The sequence below is a fragment of the Phallusia mammillata genome, chromosome 1 (assembly GCF_965637545.1).
Source record: "Phallusia mammillata chromosome 1, kaPhaMamm4.hap1.1, whole genome shotgun sequence".
Classification (NCBI taxonomy): Eukaryota; Metazoa; Chordata; class Ascidiacea; order Phlebobranchia; family Ascidiidae; genus Phallusia; species Phallusia mammillata.
In genome coordinates this window covers 4,084,171-4,107,038 of record NC_137252.1, presented here as the reverse complement: position 1 = coordinate 4,107,038, position 22,868 = coordinate 4,084,171, and the positions used below count along the sequence as shown (strand labels likewise).

Here is a 22,868-nt window from a genome sequence, read left to right as displayed (position 1 = left end):
GCGTACCTTTACTGGAGTTCTAATATTTAGCAGCAAACATGGCTTATAATTTTGATGCAACAATTAGTTAATTTATGATGTTTCATATTGGCAAAATTGTCATTTGAGGCATTAATTTCATACCATCAAAAAAGTTCGGTTTCGGCCGAATTTTTTAAAAGTTCGGGCCGAAACCGAAACATTGGAAAATGGCGTATTCGGCCGAAATGTTTCGGCTAACCGAAACTTCGGTGCATCACTAGTTCCAACAAGTCATGTTTCTACTTACAGTGCGCCAAACTCACTTAGTTGTGAGTTTTCGTCACATATAACGCTCATAGTACGGCGGTGCTGCATCGCGTTTAGCCATTATCCACTGAACGTGTTTTACTATATTTCGCTGCATAAAATTTCAACGTTTCGCAGCTATTTCCGGGCTAGTGATTGCTTTTATTTCTTGTCCAAGCGAAAAATACTCAACTCAAGACTCCTATCGTGAGTTCGAATCCCATCTGGGAATGTTTGGTGAAAACCCGAAACCCGAGTCGTTTTTGAGAAGCCCGTTTAGACCCGAAAGTTTCATAGACAGGCATCTATACCACCGATACCTCGCTGATCTGATCAACCTGTCTAAAATAAACAAAGACAGACAACTTGAACGCTGGAAAACAATTGCAAATTAACAAAACCATGCAAACCGCAAATCTATGTACAGCACCTCCAGTGACGTCATGCAAGTAAAAATATCAACGCAACGATATGAGTTGGAGCGAAATGACGACAAAAATGGAAACAGCTCCTTGAACTTGTTCTCTAAAGAAGATTTGTAAAACAGCTGTGACCAGTTTCTACGCGTTTTGTGACTTAAAAGAATGCATGTATCAAAATGCCTTACGAACAGTACTGTAGCGGAAGAAAGTCCGCCAAACAAAACCTAATAATAAACCATGTTTTTCTCGTCGCAGAAACCAAATACAGTAGACCTCGGTTAATCCGGACCCGTTTGGACTAAAACAAATTTTCCGGAGATTTGGTTTATCCCGCGGCGATAAGTTAAAGCTTTACCACATTACAAATCATTTGTATCTAGTCCGAATTAGGCGAAGATCCGGATTAACCGAATCCGCTTTCAGCGAGGTTTACAGTGTAAGGTCCAGTGCTACAGTTTAAACAGAAGTACACGTGGCAGGTTGGGACAATACAATTTTGCGTTTAAAGTAGACTAAAGAGATTTTTACGTGGCACTGCTGACAACAGATATGCTGGAAATGTTTACGAAAAATGTTTGGCAATGTTCTTCACACGGCAGAGAACCACTAGAGGCGCTAGACCTAAACAAATTGCGAACAGAGTTTTGCAAACGTCGACAGTTCTACGCACAGGAAAAAAGTTTTTCTTTGGTGACTAAAACGTTTTCTTCGCAAGACTACAAGCCTAAATGTACAGAAATAATGACATCGAAACAAAACTGTTAAAACAGTAATGGCTTCTAATTTTTTTTTTCTGTGCTAAAATTCATAAATTTAGCTTTAGTTTAGACACAAAAACAAATGAACTCATCAATAATTTGTAAGCAAAATGGAGATATTCATGAAACAACGTAGAAATGCTTATAACAGTATTTTGGAAGCAAGGTTTTGTTTTGGATGTCGTTTAACACAGCAACCATTGCATCACACTACCCCTAATTGCCTAATAGGATTTTCTTCGCTAACATAACTTCATGGACAAAAAGCAAACCAGTTTCGTGGTAAACGAGAGAAAAAGAAAAAAGGTTTTTCTTGCGCTCTCTCTCACACATCAACAAACAAATAGGCCTGTACTTTATGGCGTCGCGCAGTTGCTATGACGACTGGATATTCTAGTAAGCGGCACTGATAGATCGGCGGGGCGCCAAACTCTAGGAACAGTATGGGGGGGGGGGTATATATTTGGGGCTTAGGGGGACAAAGTAGGGGGTCGCGCGTTGGAAAAGTTAAATGTGCTTGGAACGTTGGTGGTTCCAAACTGGTATCCTCCGGTCTTTTCGATTTTCCTTGATTCTGCAAAAAAAGTGAAAATATAACATGCAATAATATTGTATGCTAAGGTGCGTGACAGTAATAAAATTATTCACAATATCAAACAAAAGTTTAATGGTGAAAATAACGGCCCAAATAGACGTAAAACGCGACATGCTTTATTGTTTTAAACGCTTCGGCAAATGCTCATGCCATCATCAGTAATATCACTATTATTTTCACCATTAAACTTATGAACAGATCCGTATATGAGGATCAATCAAAAGGTTGCCAAAAAGTATTCCAAGATTGCGTTTCTTTGTGTGTGATTACCAAATACAGGTGTATAACAAGGCTAGAACAATAATTCAGTCTTTTTGTCATTCTTACCCAATACATCTAGGTAGGTAAGAAACGCCAGATCTTTGTGCTCACGGCCGGTAAAGTGTATAACGGTAGAAGTATTGAAATAAAAATAACGTGATTAAAAACCACGGCATTGGACTTTGGTTTTTACCTCGAACTTAAATTTCTATTTTTAAGAACAATTTCGTTTCATTTAAATTAGATTTACGTTTCGATAAATCTGTTGCAAAGGTTTTAGTTTCGCAAACGGCAGAAGTCTAAAAATTGAATCTGTTTCTTTACTATGGTTGATTTTGTGTGAAAGGCCGAATCTTGATTTTTAAGTTACTTAAAAGTTTAAATAATTTTTTTTTGTCGGTTTAGGACTTAGCCAAAATATTGTAATGACAGTAAGCCTCGGTTAAATCGACATCGGTTAATCCAGATCTTCGGCTAATACGGAGAAAAATCAAGGTACAAATAATTTGTAATGTGGTAAGGCTTCGATTATTCAACATCGGTTAATCCGGGTCTTTGCCTAATCCGGACATTTTTTGATCCAAACGGGTCGGGATTAACCGAGATTTACTGTAGTCCACAGCCCTGTCAGGAATATTGTAGCCCACCTGCAGCAGCCAACCTCTGATCGGCCAACACGTAGATTTCCTGGATGTTTTTTCGTTGCTCCGCGGTGAGAACTTTCGTCAGGGTGTTGTACCAGGCAGGGTCACGTGACTCGAGAGCTGTGTGACATTACAATGGGTAATTCATGTGAAAATGTAAAAGGTTTGCGTGAAAGTTTGTTATTGACAAAAACACGGAATTAGATTTTTTGCAACGACAAAATATTTGCGCAATGTTAAGTTGCAGCGCAAAAGGTGCAAAAAAAGTCATTGCACCGGCGATTTACAATTTAAAAAAATTAAAATTTGCTAAAAAAATAATAAACTTATGTTGCAAAAACAGAAAATGTAAAAATGATTGAAATTGCTGTTTTGAAAACAATAGTGTGTTATTCAAATGTAAACTTAAAACGAGGTACAAACAACATCAAACGTAAACGTACTCATTTTGAGTCTGCAAACTTAATATTGGTTTTAGGTTACTGTGTAGAATTGTTTTACTGTCTTTAAAACACATAAACTTTCAGCACCCATTGCCAGTTTAGCTTTATGGCAATAACACAATATTGGAAAAGCTTTACTTAATCCACTCAGCTTACAACATAAGACGCGTTTGAACGCAAAGTATTCGTCAACCGATGTGGCTTCGTCTTCCAGCGCCGAAGGAAAAGCTTCCAACATCGTTTCTCCGTCATCGCCTTCGTCATCATCATCTTCGTCATCACCCTCGCCCACCTTGACGTCATCAACAATATTGCGTCACAAGATAACGAAATTATTATGTCCATGTTGAAACTTTTAAAACTACCAGGGAACTTGAATTTAAGCAGTTTTAAAAAAGTCATGTGAAGTCATTGCTTCCTGATCGATACAATGTTGGAGCGACTTGTAAATACTATTTACACTTGACCTTGTCATCACTGTGGGTTAAACTTGAACAAAATCTGCAACCTTCTGTTCTTTTCTTTTAGGCTTTCCACGTTTGTATATTTTTCTGGAACGTTTAATTGAATATCTGCATTTTCACAAAAAACTTTTACAAATGTGAAGTCGTTGGTTTCCTGATCAATGCAATGCCGGGGTGACTTGCAAATACTATTTACACTTGACCTTGTCATCGCTGTGGGTTAAACTTGAACACGTCAAACAACCGCTTGCAATATTTTGTGCTATCCTTCTTAGCTTAATTACATTTCTATATTTTTCTGGAACGTTTAATTGAATTTCTCCAGTTTCCAACTTTCAAATCTCTTGACCACTTACATAATTTCTTGTTTCTGAGGCTTTTACATTTCTATAACTTGACCTTGTCATCACTGTGGGTGGGACTTGAACAAAATCTGCAACCTTTTGTGCTTTTCTTCTAGGCTTTTCACGGTTGTACATTTTTCTAGAACGTTTGTTTGAATATCTGCATTTCATGATAAACTTTCAATTCTTTGAACTTATATCTGAGCGTTTCACATTTCTATAAGTTCCTGAAACGTTCTGATATATTCCTTGATTTTTCTTGATAATGACAGTTTCTGTTCCTTTCATTCAGTTCTGTCAATCTTTCCTCCCCATGTTTTAACTTTAATATCTTTGTGCTGATCTTTAACAAACTTACATAACGGTCCATGTTCATCCCAAAACACTCAAAAGAAATGGGTCTCAAACTTCTTGGTGTTAGACTTTGGGTATAGCTTGCCTGTTGTATTTCACTCAACATGAACAAAATGTGATGAGGGCGTTTGAGCGAATCTTTTCATGTAACGTTAACAGCTGTACGACAGCCATAGTCAAACACAGTTAGCAGTTAAAAATTAACTCCAAGGTATACCAAGTTCAATGTATTCAGTGGTGGGATGCAATTTTTTTGTCAGCTGGTTCTATCACAACGGTCATATTTTTCAGCCGGTAATTACAAAAAGTCCAGTGATATTAACCAGTAATGCTATCGGAAAATTTTGAGAGACGGTTCTATAGAGCCGGTGCGAACGCACTGAATCCCACCAGTGAATCTATCGTCTATTTGCATACTGGACTGGACTGGACTGTCAAAGCTAAATTTCCAAGTATTGATAACCAGGTCAACCTTAAACCGGTTGTTTCTGCTGCAGTGAGTACTAAGTACAGGCCATGTATGTTTCTCTATCTCACCTAACATGGTTTTCTTAAACATGGTAAACTCCTCAACCTCGTTGTCTGAGTCATCGAGACAAGTTGAAAAACTTTCAAGATCTGTCTCCTCATCTGAATAAACTGAACCATCCTCGTCATCATCATCTAAATCTTCCTGTTAATTTTTGTGGTATCATAAGAACTCACAGCAGACAGGTTTGCTAATTTCCGGTAGGTGGCATAAAGAGTGCAGTTATTAGAAAGAAAAAACAGTGAGACTGGGATAGGGTAAGGAACTAAATTCAACACAAAGAACTCGTTTTTTAGGGTTAATTTTACTGTTATTATGATTATGAAGCCTCAGACCAACTCTAATAGCTTCATCAGCTTTTTTACACAAATTGCATTCAAAATATTTGCTTGCGTCACCTACCGGAAATTAGCAACCCTGGCTAATGAGAGCTCTTATGTCAGTAGCTCCATCATTTTGTTTTGTGATTTTTTGATTCAAAAAGCTTCATTCAACTACTTAGCTGTACTATTCTAGCCCAACTAATACTCACTATAATTTCATGCTGAACTTTTCACAATTTATTTTACTTAAATAATGTTTTGCTGTCGGTCAAGTCTAGCTTCTGATACTTGTTTCTTAGTGTTTACAAGGACAAATTTCAACTATTAAACATGGAACCCTGCCAACATCGGACAAGTAACTAAACTTTAAGCAAATGGTTCTAGTTTTCATATTTTCATGGCAAAGTGACTTTGGGGTTTTCCTTTTTAACTTCAACTATGATCTATTTAAAGTAGTGATGGGACGATACCAGGTTTTGAAGCGAGTACCGATACCGAGTACGAGTACCACATGTATATACCTTCGATACCGAGTACCGAGTACGATTACCGAGTACTTAAGTACAGTGTTGTACTTAGTTGTACATCACCTGCTAATTTATCTGCCATGGCCGGCGTACAGGCGTGCACACACACATGCAGAAAAAAGTAATCTCCATACGATAGCGAAAAAAATACCTAACCTGGCGGAACTTTTTCCCAAATTTGTGCTGTCCGAAGCATATATTGGCACAAAGTTTTCAGTGTTCTTATAGCGTAAATCGGCCTTCGGTACTCGCACGTTGGTATCGAAAACTGAGACAAAATATTTCGATACCGAGTACGAGTATCGATACCACTGAAATCGTTCGATACCATCGATACCGAGTACCGAGTACCCGTCCCATCACTAATTTAAAGTTAAATAATATCTCTTCCTTATCAGTTTAGAACAAATCTATTGACGTCCTATACAGGTTGTCTTTATCAGGGTAAATAACAATGAAAGCGCGTAGTACAGTACCGTAATAAAGGCGACCTGTTACGTCGAAACGTCAGAATAAAAATACATTTGCCAGAAGAGCTCTATGAACTTGAAACCAATTCAAAGTTAGCCACTATTGCAGTTAACTCAACCTTCAGTGTTACCTTGTTCTTGAGCATCTCGAGATACTCAGCCGAATCCTCATCAATTTCATCTTCATCCGACGCCAACTCCTGCCTCTCATATATTGCGTCATCGTCGTCATCATCATCTGACGAATCCGAACTGTCGCTGTTCTCTTCCTCGCCCTTCACTGTGATCAAATAAACTGTGACGTAACAATGCTGTGTTGTCGATATTTTAAAAAAGCCAAGTTAGAGGGAAATAATGCAAAAAGACAACGATTTTTTGTTTCAATGTCGAATTTTTGTGTAATTAATGACGCATATATATTAAAACTGGAGCTAAGCAACAACGGAAAATATTAACAAAAAGGATAACACGAAAACACATATTATTTTGTGATGGATAAATATAAAAGCTAATTTTTTTAGTGATTTTAGATCTTTAATATTTTATTTTGTATGCTACTACATCTGGTCTCCTTTATTTAACCTTCGCTGTTTGCAGTTTTTAGAGACTGAAGATGCCTACATAGGTGAAATATATATCTCGATTTCAACAACATCGTGTCTACTGATTCTGAGTCCGAACCATTTACTTCTTAATTATCATTTTGTTATGGACGGATTTTTACTTAGAAAACCTTGAGTTTGTCACTGTTCAGTGAAAGTTGTGAACAAACCGAGTGAAACAACTTTATTTGTTTTTTGTACACACATTGAACACACCACTTTTACTGACCTTTATATGCCCGCTGTAGTCCTTGAAATAGCATTATAAGCGACGGTATGATTTGTCCTGACAATTCAGTAATGCAACCGGGTCGATTGTTGAGATCCATTAACGTGCAGAGGCCAAGAATACAAACACGCCGATCATGAATTCTGTAAACAAATAATCTTTCCCATTAGGAGTTGAAATCAGCTGCACACTGTTTCGTTATTTACCACATGGCTGCCCTAACCCATACGGTACAGGTACTTACACAATTCCTCACGTCAGCCGCACTTTTAGCTAATTCGATAGGTGGCGCAGGAGCTGAATTATTAATTTAGCGCCTGAAGAGGAATAGGGTTGAGAATTAGGTTTTTGGAAATTTTACATTAAGAACTAAATTTAAGAGTTAGTTTCATTGATTTTTTAATGATAATACCTAACCCCAACCGTCGGCACATTTTGATACCGGTTCAATAGGATTTTTGGTCTTTGCGCCACCTACCGAAAATTAGCTAAATGTGCGACTGACGTGAGTTATGGTGTAAGTACATTTTCCAATCCATACGGTCAATCACTTGTTGCCAGCTGTACAGATGATTACCTTACCTTGTAACCAGTGGTGGGATTTAGCCGGTTCGCACCGGTTCTATAGAACCGTCTCACGAAATTTTATGAAATCAGCGAACCAGTTAGCATTACTGCATGGTTACTGTCAATGGAATTTTTGCAACAGAACCGGCTGAATAATATGACTTTTGTGATAGAACCGGCTGACAACAAAATTTGAATCCCACCACTGGTTGTACCGCATAAGATTTTTTCATTGAAATGCACATGATACTTACCCTAAAAAACAGTCCACATCATTGAACCATTGCCTGAAAAACTGTTCGGAAATCGTCTCGGTCGTGTTGGGGAATCGGATGTTTTCAAGTGTGTCCATCAATAGTATGGGATTGTAATAAAGAGCGGCCACAACCTGCGTTGAAATCAATACATGTCAACAACAACATGAAAATGCGTCCGATGTATCAAACTAGACCAGTAACAAACTGCGGTGTTGTGTAGTCGGACTCGTTTTTTGGGAGTCGATGTCTTTAGTGATGTGTTCCGTGAAATTTGTTAACAATTAATTTTTAGGTCAATTTTATTAAATAAAGACTCAATGTCACATCAAAGTTGACTGTAAATAAGCCTATCATTCTACTCTAAATACTCGTTATCAGTTGTTTTGGGCGGCAGTTGAATATTTTGAAAAAACTGAACTGTGGAAACAATGTTTTAAAATCTAACCTGAAATAATTTTTACATTTTTCTCCAGAATATTTTTCTATTTAAATTAGGAACTGATAATTCCGAATATACAAAGTATATATTCCTAAAAGTTTCTCATTGTCCTGGCACGTTTTTTGACCAAGTTATTTTTAAAGGTTTTCAGTTGAAATTGAATCTTACCCAGTTGAGTCATTTCATAGCACTTAAAACATGAAAGATGAATGTATTAAACTTACCACTTGCAAACACATCGCTCTTAGTTCGCTCGTTTTAACTTCTCTCGTAAGTCTTGACAATGCCGCCTCCACAAATAATGGAATGCACTAAAAAGTGGATTAAAAGGGGGGTCACTGGCAATAGATGTTAGTATTTTAACAACAACTGATAAAACTTGTCTGACATAATTTCGAAACTGTCTATTAAATGCATACCGCTTAATCCAGGGGTTCTTAACCTGGGGTGCGAGAACTGTTCCTAGGGGGTGCGGGGATGCTGAATCATTAAGGTTGGTTAGGTCTATTCTATTTAAGCAATTACAGAAGGGGGAGCGAAAATTGGTTAGTGATTTGAAAGGGGTGCAGCAAGGAAAAGAGGTTAAGAACCACTGGCTTAATCGATAAATCCGTGAAAACACAAGGACATAGTTACAACACATAGTTGACATAAAACACATAGTTGCACAGGGATCGTAAATCACAACCGCAGACATTGATTAGGAAAATCGGTTAATTGCATAACACAGTGTATCGCATAAAATTGGAAAAATAATTATGCGATAAACCGTATTCGTATGTGGATAACTGAAAGTCCTGCAACAGTTTGCCACATGGGCATGTTTGGGAGACCAGCTTCATTTTGTGTAACGTCTTCAGTAGGCCGGACAGATTCAATACAACGCCTTGATTAGGCCTGGCGTACTATGAATCAGCTTCGAAGGTTTGCATTTATATTGCAAGTAACATTGTACCTGGTCTATGCTTCCCCTGCATTGGATAATTATAACTTCAAGAAGTTTTGCTGCGTGGCATTCAGCGTCCTCACCAGCATCTTTGTCTAAAACCTGAAAAATAAAATATTTTTTGGCCCTGGTTGTAAAAGCAAGATAGTGTAATCTTTTAGCACCAAACGTTACCTTACAATTTCAAATCTTTCGAGAAACCTTTTTAAAAGCAACATAAGAGACATGTTGAAAAATAAGTTGTGATTTCAACTTTACCTCAAATATTTTCTTGAAAAAGCACAATTAGTAAATAAAATAAATAAATAAGCAACTAGCAATAGGTAAATAAAAATGCCTCAATACAAAATGTGTAATTTTACAAAATCTGAAATTGCGTCAGGAGTAAAACATACGCAGACCACATTGTACCGACCTTTTTACACATTGTGTATATAACTTCCAGGTAACTTGGGTTCGAAAGCAGAGTAGGAGTGTCGATTGTGCAGAAACTATGCAGACACGGCATCATGTCTGTAAAGTAGTCGAAGCCGTCGTCCTGCAATCATAAAAAGCATATTAAAAAATACAGGTATCATTAAATTGACAGTGACAGTCTAGGTCAGTGGTTCTCAAGGGCTCACACCCACTAAAAGCCATTTTCTTTTTAACTTTATTCCCTAATTTAATCAACTATTTCACATACCATTTGTTTATATTGAGGTTTTTCACGATTACGGATTTTTGTTTGCTCTATTCAACCTGAAATTAGTACCGAATTCCAACACGAGTTTGCCATTTACATTTTTAAGGGGGCAACAGGACTTACAGGGTTACATGAAGGGGGCCACAAGGTCAAAAATTTACTTTTTGGGGGCCACGGCCCACGAAAGGTTGAGAACCACTGGTCTAGGTACTGGATATGTCAAACTAATGGAATTATGGTTTGGTTTTCGACTTAATACATTGTCAATATCATTTTAGATTTTAAAAATGTGCAAAAAATTTGATTTGGAAAATTCAACAAATTGTGCACTTTGTCAAAAATGGAACACACAGCCATCTTTTGTATAAAAAAACAAACAAAATTTAGAGCAATAGAAATGTAAACAATCTCATTTATTTGTTACTATTACTGGTTGTAAACACTTTAAACTTACAACTTACTTCAAAAACGTGTGATATAAGTGGCAGGGCTTCCCACATTGATGGTGAAATAGCTTGGCAGGTCAACGAGTACATTAAAGAGAAAATCTCCTCGTAATAATCTAAATCAAATGAACATCTATTTCCAACCTGAAGGTCGTGAACACAACAGGGGGCGCCTGACCATTTGGATGGGGTCGCCTAAAGCAGTGGTTTTTCAACTCTAATTCGGCTAGTGGTTCCCAACATTTTTTGTACTGTGCACCCTTTTAGTCGATATTCAAATCTATTTCCCCCCTTGCATTGCTGCCTTAAATCGATTATATGAAGACTTTCTTTTTCTCAGCTCATATATGGCAAATGCAGCAATAACACATGGCACAGACAACCAGTAAGAGATTAATGTTGTGACTCAAATTCCCCACTAGTGGGGAATTCCCCCCTGGTTGGGAACCACTGATTTAGGCAATGGACCACTAGCCCATTAACAGAAACTCATGTCAATTTTAATATGTAGCCTTGGGGTCATCACAACTTGGCAAATGTTATCAAAGGGTCACGGCAGCAGAAGGTTGGGAACTGCTGCTCTAACCAATCTAGTTACTCACCCATCATTCGGTTCTTAAGAACATGGGCAACCACAGGGGCAACAATTCCTTCAAGTTGAACCGTGATGTCTCGTTCCTCTTCCATCATATCAAGAACTGTCTCAATAGTTGTGAGTATACCCATAGCTGTAACAGCTTTGTCACTTCCAGCCTCGTCGAGGTCGCCGCCAGCATGTCCGTTCTCACCTTCAGGGTTGCTGCTTTCCAAAACTTTCAGGAAAGTCATCGTCTGTAAAACAGCACGTTGAAATTTATCCAACATACCTAGATCACAAGAGATAATTTTATGTTATTTATATTAACAAGCAAAAGAAGCTGTTGAAAAGCACAGAACGTTTTTGCACACAAACATCTTACAGTAATTTACTGGCTGTGATAAGTATTAATGATCCATCTGCACAGCCCTTTACACGCCAAGAAAACAAAGTTTAGTCGACCTGAAGTGTAGCCAACAAAAGATAATAGTACAGAAAATATGTAAAAGTCTCTAACCGTTTTAAAGGGCAAGTCATTAAAATTTGCAATGCAGTGTATGTATTATGCACATGCTCTAACAATATACTTTTGCAAGTAAAGTCAGTTAAGTGCATAATCTATTTAATTGCAGAGATCCAAAATCCAAGTCATGGCTGTTTGTTAAGAAAATCACCTGCTTGACTAATTGATTGTGGGATAACGGTGATCGTCTATATATTCATTACTCAAATCTTTTTCATGTCAGACACAGCTAATATATTTTCATATATCCTACCAGGTTCTTAGTGATCTCCACTGCATACGGAATAACTTGCTCGCAGTAAAGACAGATTACTTTTTGAACCACCGTCGTCAGGTCATCGTTTTCAGTTTCATGGACAAGTGCAAGCAGTGCTAAAAAATAATCCAAAATTATGCACATCAACAAACTACAACATAAACAATGCACAAATGTAAAATGTTAAAGTCTTCATACTAAAGCAATATAAATATTAACTCATTATATTAAATTATAGTACAAAACTGCAAACAAAAACATCCAAATTTGTCCCAACTTAGGGTTCTGGAGGTTCTGACAAAGCTTAAAAAAAGTTTGAATTTCTAAAAGTTGGGATAATAATTAGCAGGAGTGCACAAAATTGTTAAGCTTCTGGATGATCAAGGCACGCACACAGGTAAAATTCATGAAATTGCTAACAAGAGTTCCCCAACAGCCTAAATTGTTACGCAGGTGGTTTTTCAATCTCATTTTTAAAAGGAGTCTAATAATCCAAAAAGTTTGGGAGCCACTGAATAAAATGCTCTGAATTTTTGAAACTTTTAACAACAACAAAACTTTACCCTGTACGATGTCGCTGACATAAGTTACACAGTGTTTCTCTGCAATTTCCTGCGAATTTAGGAATGATTCGATGGATATTGCTGCTTCCACACGGACTGGAAGCTCTCGATCGGACAGAAGCAAATGTTTTAAAGCTTCACAGATTGCGATGATGTTTTCCTTCTTCTTAAACTTCGCCTCGCTGAAATGTTGTATCACCCAACATGCCTGGGATAAAGAAGGGTTTGTGCGAAAAATGATACAAAAATTTATTCTATTGCTATAAGAAATGAATTAAATTTTGATCGACAAACAAAAATACAGACTTAAGTATAGTTGAGCTTTTGCAGCAAAATCCAAAAAAAGAAGATAACATTAAAAAAGCTTTACAGACGAGGTACATGAATGGTTTCGACAGGAAGAGGTTAATTCAGGGTTCCCATGCAATTTTCATTCATAAATTCCATGACTTTCCCAAAACTCTTCCAAGAAGCAAAAAAAATCCATGACTTTCCAAAAAAGTAAAAAAACATACTTTGTATATTCATATGTTACGTGATTTATAATTCCTATCCCTATCTGACATTTTCAGGGTAAAACAGGCGCCCAATTCCATACTTTTTTTAAGGAATTTTGCAAAAGTTGGCCTTTTTCAAAACTTTTCCAGGCCTTAAAAATACAAATTTAAATTCCATAATTTTTCCAGGTTTTTCATACACATGGGACCCCTGTTAATTTGAAAGACTAAAAATAGAGTTTGACGCCCACCCTTGCTCTCATGTATCCATGTTCACTTTGAAGTTCAGGGATAACATGAGATTTCAGCATCAGTTCAAGTTGGTCTTTGTACATCTTCCTCTTGAGTAAAGTGTCACCCAGCGAACCAATAATATGCAAAATTCCATCTTTTCTCCGAGCTCTATCGCCATTCGGTGTTGGCGTCTCAGTTAATACACTGCAGAAATACAAAAATGTCTTCATACAGACAAAAAAGGTTAATCGCAAGTTGGTTAATCGAAAAAAAAGAAGATTATTCACGATCGTTTTAGGAATTCCAAACTGTTGTCTATCAATTGTTAAGCAAAAAGTAAGTTAAATGCAATCCGCTCAATCCAACAAAACGGTGGGGAAACTGCAATTCTGATTAATTAGTTTCATCTGTACTTGTAAACCAATTTGGCTAAATCATTTTGCTTAACTATTAGATTACAAACTATGTTTGACCGATTGTTAGCAAATCTGACAAAAACATAAGACAATAAACATCTGATAAACTTTGCCAATAGTTTATATGTAAGATGAACATATTCATACTGGGATCATATTCATATCAATACATGATAGTACGCCAGGCCTATTAAAGGCATAGGCATTACACTGATTCAGCCGGTCACCAAGCATTCCCATAGCCTGTACCTTGCCATATGGGAATGCTTGGGAGATCAGCTGATTCGGTATGACACCTTTAATAGGCCTTGCGTACTATGGTAGCTTATATGTAGTGAGATGATCGCAGAATCATAAAAACTATTGCAGGCTTTTATAAGTCTTTTTGGGGGGAACAACACTGGTTATAAGGTATTTTTTTATTATGAAGTTCAGTTTACTACAAAATTACCCGTAACAAAATCCCATGGTTTTTTGAAGAACTTGTTTTCGTTTGGAACACGCTGAATGCAGAAGACATTGTGCTGCACTTGCTGGGGATAAAAAGTCCTCGAAAACATCTGCAAAACAATAACTACAGTTCATAACATGAACTACAACTCAATACAGATTTTAGCACTTGTGATGTCTGACTACTGTCATAAATTATAGGAAAAACCACTTGTTTTTCATTTTTTTATTCTACTTTGTACTGTATCTACCTATCCACGTGAAAAGCCCTTTCAAAATAAAAAAATGTGCTGCAAACTTTTGTCGTGATGTGTTTGCATAAACTTACCAAATTTCATCCTGATATATTCATGCGGGTCATCCTCCCAAACTTCTTTATCCTCATCAGTAAAACACATGAGAGGAAAGATAATGTCCTTTAACAAATCCTGCAATATAAAAACAAAATACAATTCACAAGACATGAATAACATGTCATAATCATAACGATATATTTCTCTTTAATGACTTTCATGAATCATAAAACAGTTGACATATATAATGTTTTCAACTTTAATCTATCGACGAAAGGTCCATTATGGTAAAAATACATCAACTATATCAGCTGGCAGATACTATTTTTAAGATTAAAGCACAAGTAATTTTTGCAAATTTTATGCCTATTTCAAGTTTTACGAAGTTTCAGATTTTTTTTAAAGCAGCCGGCTTGAAAACAGAAAACTTACCACATAAACATCTTTCATTATTTTCCATGTGTGTGCATGGCTGACGGCTTGGTCGAGAAAATGTAATGCTTGTTGCAAAACTCGAGGGGCACAATATTCTTTGTTACGATAACCAGCCAAGATCTTCAAAATTATTTGCAGAATTGCAACTAAAAAGAAAACACCATTTTTATTTATTGGTAAAAATGCACCAGCACTAATAAAACAAATCTTATTGTTAATATTTGATTCACATTCAAATGATAAAAATCTTAAGTGTTAAATGATCGCTGGTCTGCATAGACGCTTCAGGGCTGATCCCAGTCATGAATTTATGTTCATCTTAACTTAAGTGTTAAATGTTTCATTTCAAACAAAATCAGTCACAAAATTTAAAGGTAAAGAAAGTAATAAAAGTTTTTGCATTTTTTGCATCATGAGTTATACACAAATATTTTTTTTTAACCTGGTAAATTTGCAATTACCTGAGTATCGTTTGAGAAAGAACTCGGAAAATTCATTATATTCCTTTGTAACACTTCCAGGGCTGCCATATCTTTACAGAAAAGGAAAATATAAAAACAAAACAAATAACTTTAAACCACTACAACAAACCACTGATTGAAAAGTTTAATAATTTACTGAATAATCTTGAAAACCTTATATCAAAATATTATTACAAACACTAAAAAAATATCTTTAAACAATGTTTTCCTGGATGGAGCAAATAATTATTAATGATCCAATGTAGATACTAGCAAGTAGTTGCACAATCAGAACCAACATACCATTACCACTGACAACATAGTAACAAAAAGAAACTCATGATAATACTATTGCACATTAAGCCACACCAACAACCACACAAAACTACCTTTCAAATACGCGAGCCAGAAAGTGCATCGCCCATTTTTTGCATTTCCACCACGGCAGCTCCGGCCTTTCCAGTTCATCAACCTGGCGTGAAATACAAGTTTGTACAGAAATAAACCCTTTAGTCGCAAAAACAGTATGTATATATACATATAGAGCGGTTTAAACCACATGAATCAAATGCCAGTAGCCCTTTCGAATAATAACTGTTAAACAATGAATTAAACTCAATTCAGACAAGTGATTACCAAACTTGGATTTGCTGACCAGTCATACCAAGGTTTCATGCAAAACTTCATGAAAATTTAACTTACGAAGTTCATAATCCTAACCTTAATGTATTAAAGAATTCATTGCTACAAAAAGATTGGAAACCAATACATCAGTGAAGAAACAGGTATGTTTCCCTTCATGAAGAGGTCAATATTTACATACAGTGCAACAAAAACCATCGTAGTAAACCACATGTGATAATAGGGTAAAGGTGTTAACATAATGGAAAACAATACGAATAAAGGTGATTTAACCCATCACTGAACACATCTTCTGTACAAACCAAATGTCAACAGAGTGGGCTTTTTTGTATGAGGATTGTATTTGTTGTTTACACACATGTGTATACCTGTAGTGTATCAGGTGGTACTGGACGCTCAATGACAATTCTCATCAATTTAATCCACTCATCGATTGTCTGTTCGTTGAATAGTTCAATAGGAAGTGAATACTGTAAGTTAAAACAGTGCGTTTATTTTGTCTCATAAAAAACTTGTTCCTGAAAAAGTCTCAGAGTTAATAGACACTTCTAGGATATGTCCAGTTGATAAACAAAGATCTTTAGTGGATGCAATGCAAAGATACAACATTAATAGTGCAGTAGCTCCTGCAAGTTTAGCAACTAGAAGTTGGGCTTAGCACATTTTGTCTTTGCACATACACTATAACCGGTTTTGAAACATTAATATATATGTTTCCTATCCTTATTTTATATTGGGTCCTGTGTTAGCCACCGTCTTTTATAACCTTAATTGTTTTTTGTAACCTTAGTTGTTCAAAACCATTGAGGACTTAAAATAGTATGTTTATTAAACTTTGCAAACTTCATTTAATTCTGAAGTTTCTTAAAAAAATCACTTGTTTTAGGGGGCTGGTGGGGCAAATGTTGGAGCTATAGGGTAAAACGCAACAAGCTACGGAGTAAATACTGGGGTTATTGAGACAAACAAAGTGGGATAAACATCTACATAACTATATCTACCATCTATGTAAGTTTCAGTCTAATCCATCAAACATTTAATGGCAAAGAGTCTGACAAACTTTGGGAAATAAAAAGAAACAAAGAAAAAACAAAACAATTCAAGTAAAATCAACATGTGTCCCCTTCAGGAAAGAGGACCCATAATAAATACTGTCAGAAAGGCATTAACAATGTGATATATATGTATATATATACTGTGCATCACAATTAGAAAAATATATTTACCACATGCAAGTATATAAGTATAAATACGCTAGTAACCACGCAAAAAAATCAGAAACTTGCATTACAGACAATAATTGAAATCGAATAAAAGCTTAAAATGTAAGACACATATCTAAGAACAGAAAAAACAATTACCTGTATTAGTGCATACAAGATTTTTAACAGCTGTTTTTGTAGTATAACTGATGAAGCAGAATTGTCATCAATGAATTTGTTAAACAACTGAAGCATGACAGGGAGAAATATTTTCATTGCTGCAACAACTGGTCCACGTTCTTCTGTCTTCTTGAACCTGAACAACTCATGTATTACTCCTAACATATATACATGCATATATACATACAACTGACTTGCACTATACAAGTGTAACTGAACCAACATGACTGAAGCGAAATTTTTCACAACAATTTGTGATCAAATATCAGTGTTTTGTGGAAAACTGGATACATCAGTCAAATACAAAATCGAACCCATATTTTATTTATATATATATATACATCTGATACTAAAAATTGTATACATATATATAGTTTTATTTGCTACTGTAGAGAAATTTTTCATGTTAAATATATATGTTTTTAACTTTACAGTGTAATAACCCAGGTCAAAAAATTGAAAATAGACAGTTTTTGAACACAAAAATAACTAATTTGATACACAAGCTTGACTAAAACTAGAAGGGTGGCTTATCACATTTTACTATAGCATATACACTACAACCTATTCTGCAAACTGTAATATATTCTCTATATTTATTTATATTGGGTCCCATATTAGCCAACATTTTTATAATCTTGATTTGTTTCTGCAGGCAAAACTCATGGGTCCCCAAAACCGCAAAGTTGTAAACAGACAACCATAAGAAACGTTGCTATAAAGTCAAACACAGTGATTGGTAGTGTTACTTAAAAAAACAAGTTATGTAAAGTACAAACTGTCCAAATCTCATGCAATTGAGACATTGTTATAAGTTTGTGTGCCTAAATAGCATAAAACACTGACATCTCAAAATGGCATATTATACAAACTGTCAAAATGTATTGTTGATTAATTCACCCATTTTGGGGGGTTGGTAGGGTAAATATTAGGGCTGCAGGGTGGAACACAATATTTGACAGCTACAAATGCCAAATTCAAAAAACTATCAAAAATTCATCCAAATCGGACGTTTTATAAACAATAGGTGGCTTAAGCAGTAAATATTGGGCTACATGGTGAAACACAATAATCGACGCCCTAAAATGGCACAATGAACAAACTGTCCAAATTTCATCCAAATCGGACATTGTTTAAAAAATCACCCATTTTTGGGGTCTAGTGGGGTAAATATTGGGGCTACAGGGTAAAACACAACAAACGATGCCCTAAAATGGCACAATGAACAAACTGTCCAAATTTCATCCAAATCGGACATTGTTTAAAAAATCACCCATTTTTAGGGGCTAGTGGGGTAAATATTGGGGCTACAGGGTAAAACACAACAAACGATGCCCTAAAATGGCACAATGAACAAACTGTCCAAATTTCATCCAATTAGGACATTGTTTAAAAAATCACCCATTTTAGGGGGCTAGTGGGGTAAATATTGGGGCTACAGGGTAAAACACAACAAACGATGCCCTAAAATGGCACAATGAACAAACTGTCCAAATTTCATCCAAATCGGACATTGTTTAAAAAATCACCCAGTTTTGGGGTCTAGTGGGGTAAATATTGGGGCTACAGGGTAAAACACAACAAACGATGCCCTAAAATGGCACAATGAACAAACTGTCCAAATTTCATCCAATTAGGACATTGTTTAAAAAATCACCCATTTTAGGGGGCTAGTGGGGTAAATATTGGGGCTACAGGGTAAAACACAACAAACGATGCCCTAAAATGGCACAATGAACAAACTGTCCAAATTTCATCCAAATCGGACATTGTTTAAAAAATCACCCAGTTTTGGGGTCTAGTGGGGTAAATATTGGGGCTACAGGGTAAAACACAACAAACGATGCCCTAAAATGGCACAATGAACAAACTGTCCAAATTTCATCCAATTAGGACATTGTTTAAAAAATCACCCATTTTAGGGGGCTAGTGGGGTAAATACTGGGGCTACAGGGTAAAACACAACAAACGATGCCCTAAAATGGCACAATGAACAAACTGTCCAAATTTCATCCAATTAGGACATTGTTTAAAAAATCACCCATTTTAGGGGGCTAGTGGGGTAAATACTGGGGCTACAGGGTAAAACACAACAAACGATGCCCTAAAATGGCACAATGAACAAACTGTCCAAATTTCATCCGATTCGGACATTGTTTAAAAAATCACCCATTTTAGGGGGCTAGTGGGGTAAACACTGGGGCTATCGCGTCAAACAAAACAAATGGCACATCTACATAACCATATCTACCATCTGTGAAAATTTCATCCAAATCCATCAAACATTTCTTGGCAAAGTGGGGTGGACAAACTTGAGGGAAGAAAAAAAACAAAAGAAAAAAAACAAAAACAAATCGAGTAAAATCAAAATGTGTCCCCTTCAGGGAAACACATTGTCCCCCCCCCCCCCCCAAAAAAAAACTAAAAATTTTAGATAACAAACTTACTCATAATTTTTAACCAGTTGGTAGAGAGTGAGTAAGGAGCCCATCCATGCGCGAGGATTGTCCGACTGCAAATTTGTGCTGATTTTATCCACAACACCAGGCCATTTTTCAGGATAATCGTGATGAATAATGTTGTGCACAATAACTGTCAGTTGGTTTCTACAAAGAATATGAATAAAATAAAATCAAGGCTAGAAGTACAGTTTTAACAGTTCAGCAGTACTTGCACATTGTTTTTCATGTACTTTTGACCCCCTTGATTTAATCAGCAACAATATACAGTTCGTACTGCCTTCTCATATACCATACCTGCTAATAAGGTATATATATCTATATATATACATATATAATAGGTAACTTTAAAGCAGTGGTTCTCAACCGTCCGTCCGCAGACCAGTACCGGTCCACGTCAACTTTCCTGCCAGTCTTCCACATATATATATTACAATTTTATATCTCAATTGCAAAACGCACGATGTTGAAGGCAGAGAAATCGTGTGGAAGTCAACACTCTACTTCCTTGCAGAATCTTTATTAGAAGCGCGTTTAACATGTTATCTCGACTGCCGAGTTATCTCGTAGTTGCCGATCTAGGCAGGCTTGCCAGATACAAGTATACTCGTAGTAGACTTGTTCGACTGTAACGCGCTTAAAATGAGCTGGCGTCTCGAACTAACGCTGTGGATGCGTTGTGGCAACACTGAGACACCCTACACCAGCAGTCAATTTCGACAGTGTTTACAAAAGAGTTAACTCGTAGCATGGCACCAATATTTTGACTTTCTGATTTCAGAAAGCCACTAAAACATATTTGGCAAATTTGAGCAGAACATAGGAATATCCCTTGGCAGTCAACGTGTTAACATGTATGATATCAAACAGACAGAAGCAAACTTCTCATTAAAATGATTTTTTCATACTTCTTTTGAATTGCACATTTTTGGAGTGATTACATTTTGGGTTGATTTTGAAAGCCCACCGGTCCACAAAATTTGATTTAAAAGTTTACCGGTCCACAAAGGTTTAGAACCACTGCTTTAAAGCACAACTAAAATGTGCAAATAAACAACAACAAAAAACTGCACACAGCTACTCCAAAAGTACATACCGAATAATATCAGGGGCGTGAATAATAGCTTCAACAATGTGATCACGTATTACTGTCCTATCACTTTCATGAATACTGAATATTTCGGTTATGGGTGATCCGTCTCTATCTACTTTATCATGCCATGATTGTGTGCACATGTTTTTTAAGTAAATGGCACCAGATTGCCGCGTTGCCATAGGAATCTCCTCTGACATGACGAGTTGTAACAAGAGTGGGGTGAATCCAGCTATTTTGTGCATCTGAAAAAAAGGTTAAATCAAGTGATCTGAAAATATAAGTTTTTTAAATTAGCAGAAGTTGTTTGAAAACAAATACCCAATTACCAATGTTTTAATATTCTAAAATGTTTAGTACACAAAACATGTATAACGCATTCTTTAATACTGAGCAAAAACAATTGTATTTGTATATTTATGGGAGTTTATAACCCTACTCTGCATTACTTTATTTCGTTTACCAGATATTCAGTAACCAAGGAAATGTGTGAGAATTAGAACAAAAAACCTTTTCTTTCCAATATAAATGCATATTTATCTCAGTTTGTTCTACATTTGAAGGATGTTTTATCCAATAATTATAATCCGAAATTTTCATTTTTGAAGTAAACAATAAACTTACTTCGTCCAATTTCGCTTCTGCCTCTTTGCGAACATTTGGGTTCATTGTACCCTCCAAAATTTGAACTATTTCCGCAGGATTCATTTTGAATATTTGGCTTAAAGTTATTACACCAAACAAACCTTACTATGAGTAAATTTTTTATATGTAAGCATTAAAGTGTAGTCTTAAATATTTTTACGCAAATGTTTTTGGCAACTGACTCTATTTAACGAGTTGTTTAACAATAACATTGTCAATTTATCTATAATAGACCAAAATAAGGAAACTAATAGATATCGAGCTGTTAATCAGTTTCAAAACAAACACATCAGATATTAAATCGCATTTTTAATGTTTGAGTAAATGAATAATTTGTCTGATTAGATTTAATTATTCCCTAAATTGTTAAAATTTAGTAAAAATCTAAATGAAAACAATCCTCATTTTTCTCGCACGTGAAAGAAAAACTTTTCGGTTCACTGGTCAGCGACATGCAGTACTTTTACGGATCACAAATTGCAAAATAATTAAAAAAAAGATGACGGAATCATTACATTTATTGAAAACATTTTTTTGGAAATTATTATTTTGTTAAATTGCCTTTTTAATTTCTTTTCTCTATTCGTGTTATTTCTATGGCTCATGTATCAAAAAATAAGTTAAAACGGATCAAACCTCAAACAAACCTTACCACACATGTTGCGATCGTTTGGCGGGAAACAGCACAGGGTAGCCACACACGACTGGTTGGCAACTGCTAACAAACAAAACAAAAAATTTGTGGTTAACCAGTTAACCCATGATTTTGCTACATGCCAAGATGGCAACGGTCAATCGCTCGGCACAAAAATCGACGTTAAAATGAGTTTCGTCTGCACAGATAAGAGATCTAAAAAATCTGCACATACGGTAATGTGTTTCGAACTGCTCCAAAAAGAGTAAAATGCCTACACCCTACTGCCATGGACACTTGAAACGAAAGCTGCCGCCGAGATAGCCGTGTGGTTAGTTTGAGTGCAACAGCCTGGCAACGTTGTGGGTTCGAATTTTGTCTCGGTCGCTTTTGTTTCTTTCAGCGGCATTGCTCCAAACCAACCAGATCAACGGCGGACTCAATATGAGAACAACGCATCAAGGCGTTGCCTGTCCAGAGCTGTAAGTCAGGCCGAGCTTTTCGAGTTCGGCCATAGGTTTCTTGAAAAAAGGGTTGATTCGGGTGTTTATTTGGCGGATAGCTGCATTGTGATGCAACGTTGAGGTTAAAGAAGGAAAATGCGCGATCTGGCTCCAAAATAAAGATTAACTTTGAACGACACTGTACCTGACCAACAACAACTAGGACGTAAAACGTTTATTAAACAAAATATAGCGACAACAGACGTACAGGTATAACGTTGGCGATAATTTCG

The 22,868-nt window shown here is 36.2% G+C and overlaps 1 protein-coding gene across 1 annotated transcript; it reads right to left on the bottom strand.

Moving 5' to 3' along the window:
* Positions 1–633: 633 nt before the first annotated feature.
* On the bottom strand, positions 634–21,635 carry LOC145227645 (importin-7-like). Its single transcript, XM_080092528.1, has 24 exons — positions 21,478–21,635; positions 20,857–21,098; positions 19,749–19,907; positions 17,281–17,437; positions 16,288–16,389; positions 15,667–15,749; positions 15,278–15,348; positions 14,814–14,962; positions 14,417–14,516; positions 14,090–14,198; positions 13,240–13,426; positions 12,492–12,699; positions 11,926–12,044; positions 11,175–11,403; positions 10,588–10,688; positions 9,857–9,979; positions 9,451–9,543; positions 8,720–8,806; positions 8,054–8,187; positions 7,233–7,375; positions 6,533–6,681; positions 3,547–3,682; positions 2,951–3,067; positions 634–2,021 (listed from the first exon to the last, which is right to left on the bottom strand). Exons 1-24 carry the CDS (start codon positions 21,559–21,561, stop codon positions 1,918–1,920), a joined length of 3,186 nt encoding a protein of 1,061 aa, XP_079948654.1. The 5' UTR covers positions 21,562–21,635; the 3' UTR covers positions 634–1,917.
* Between the last annotated feature and the right edge of the window lie 1,233 nt (positions 21,636–22,868).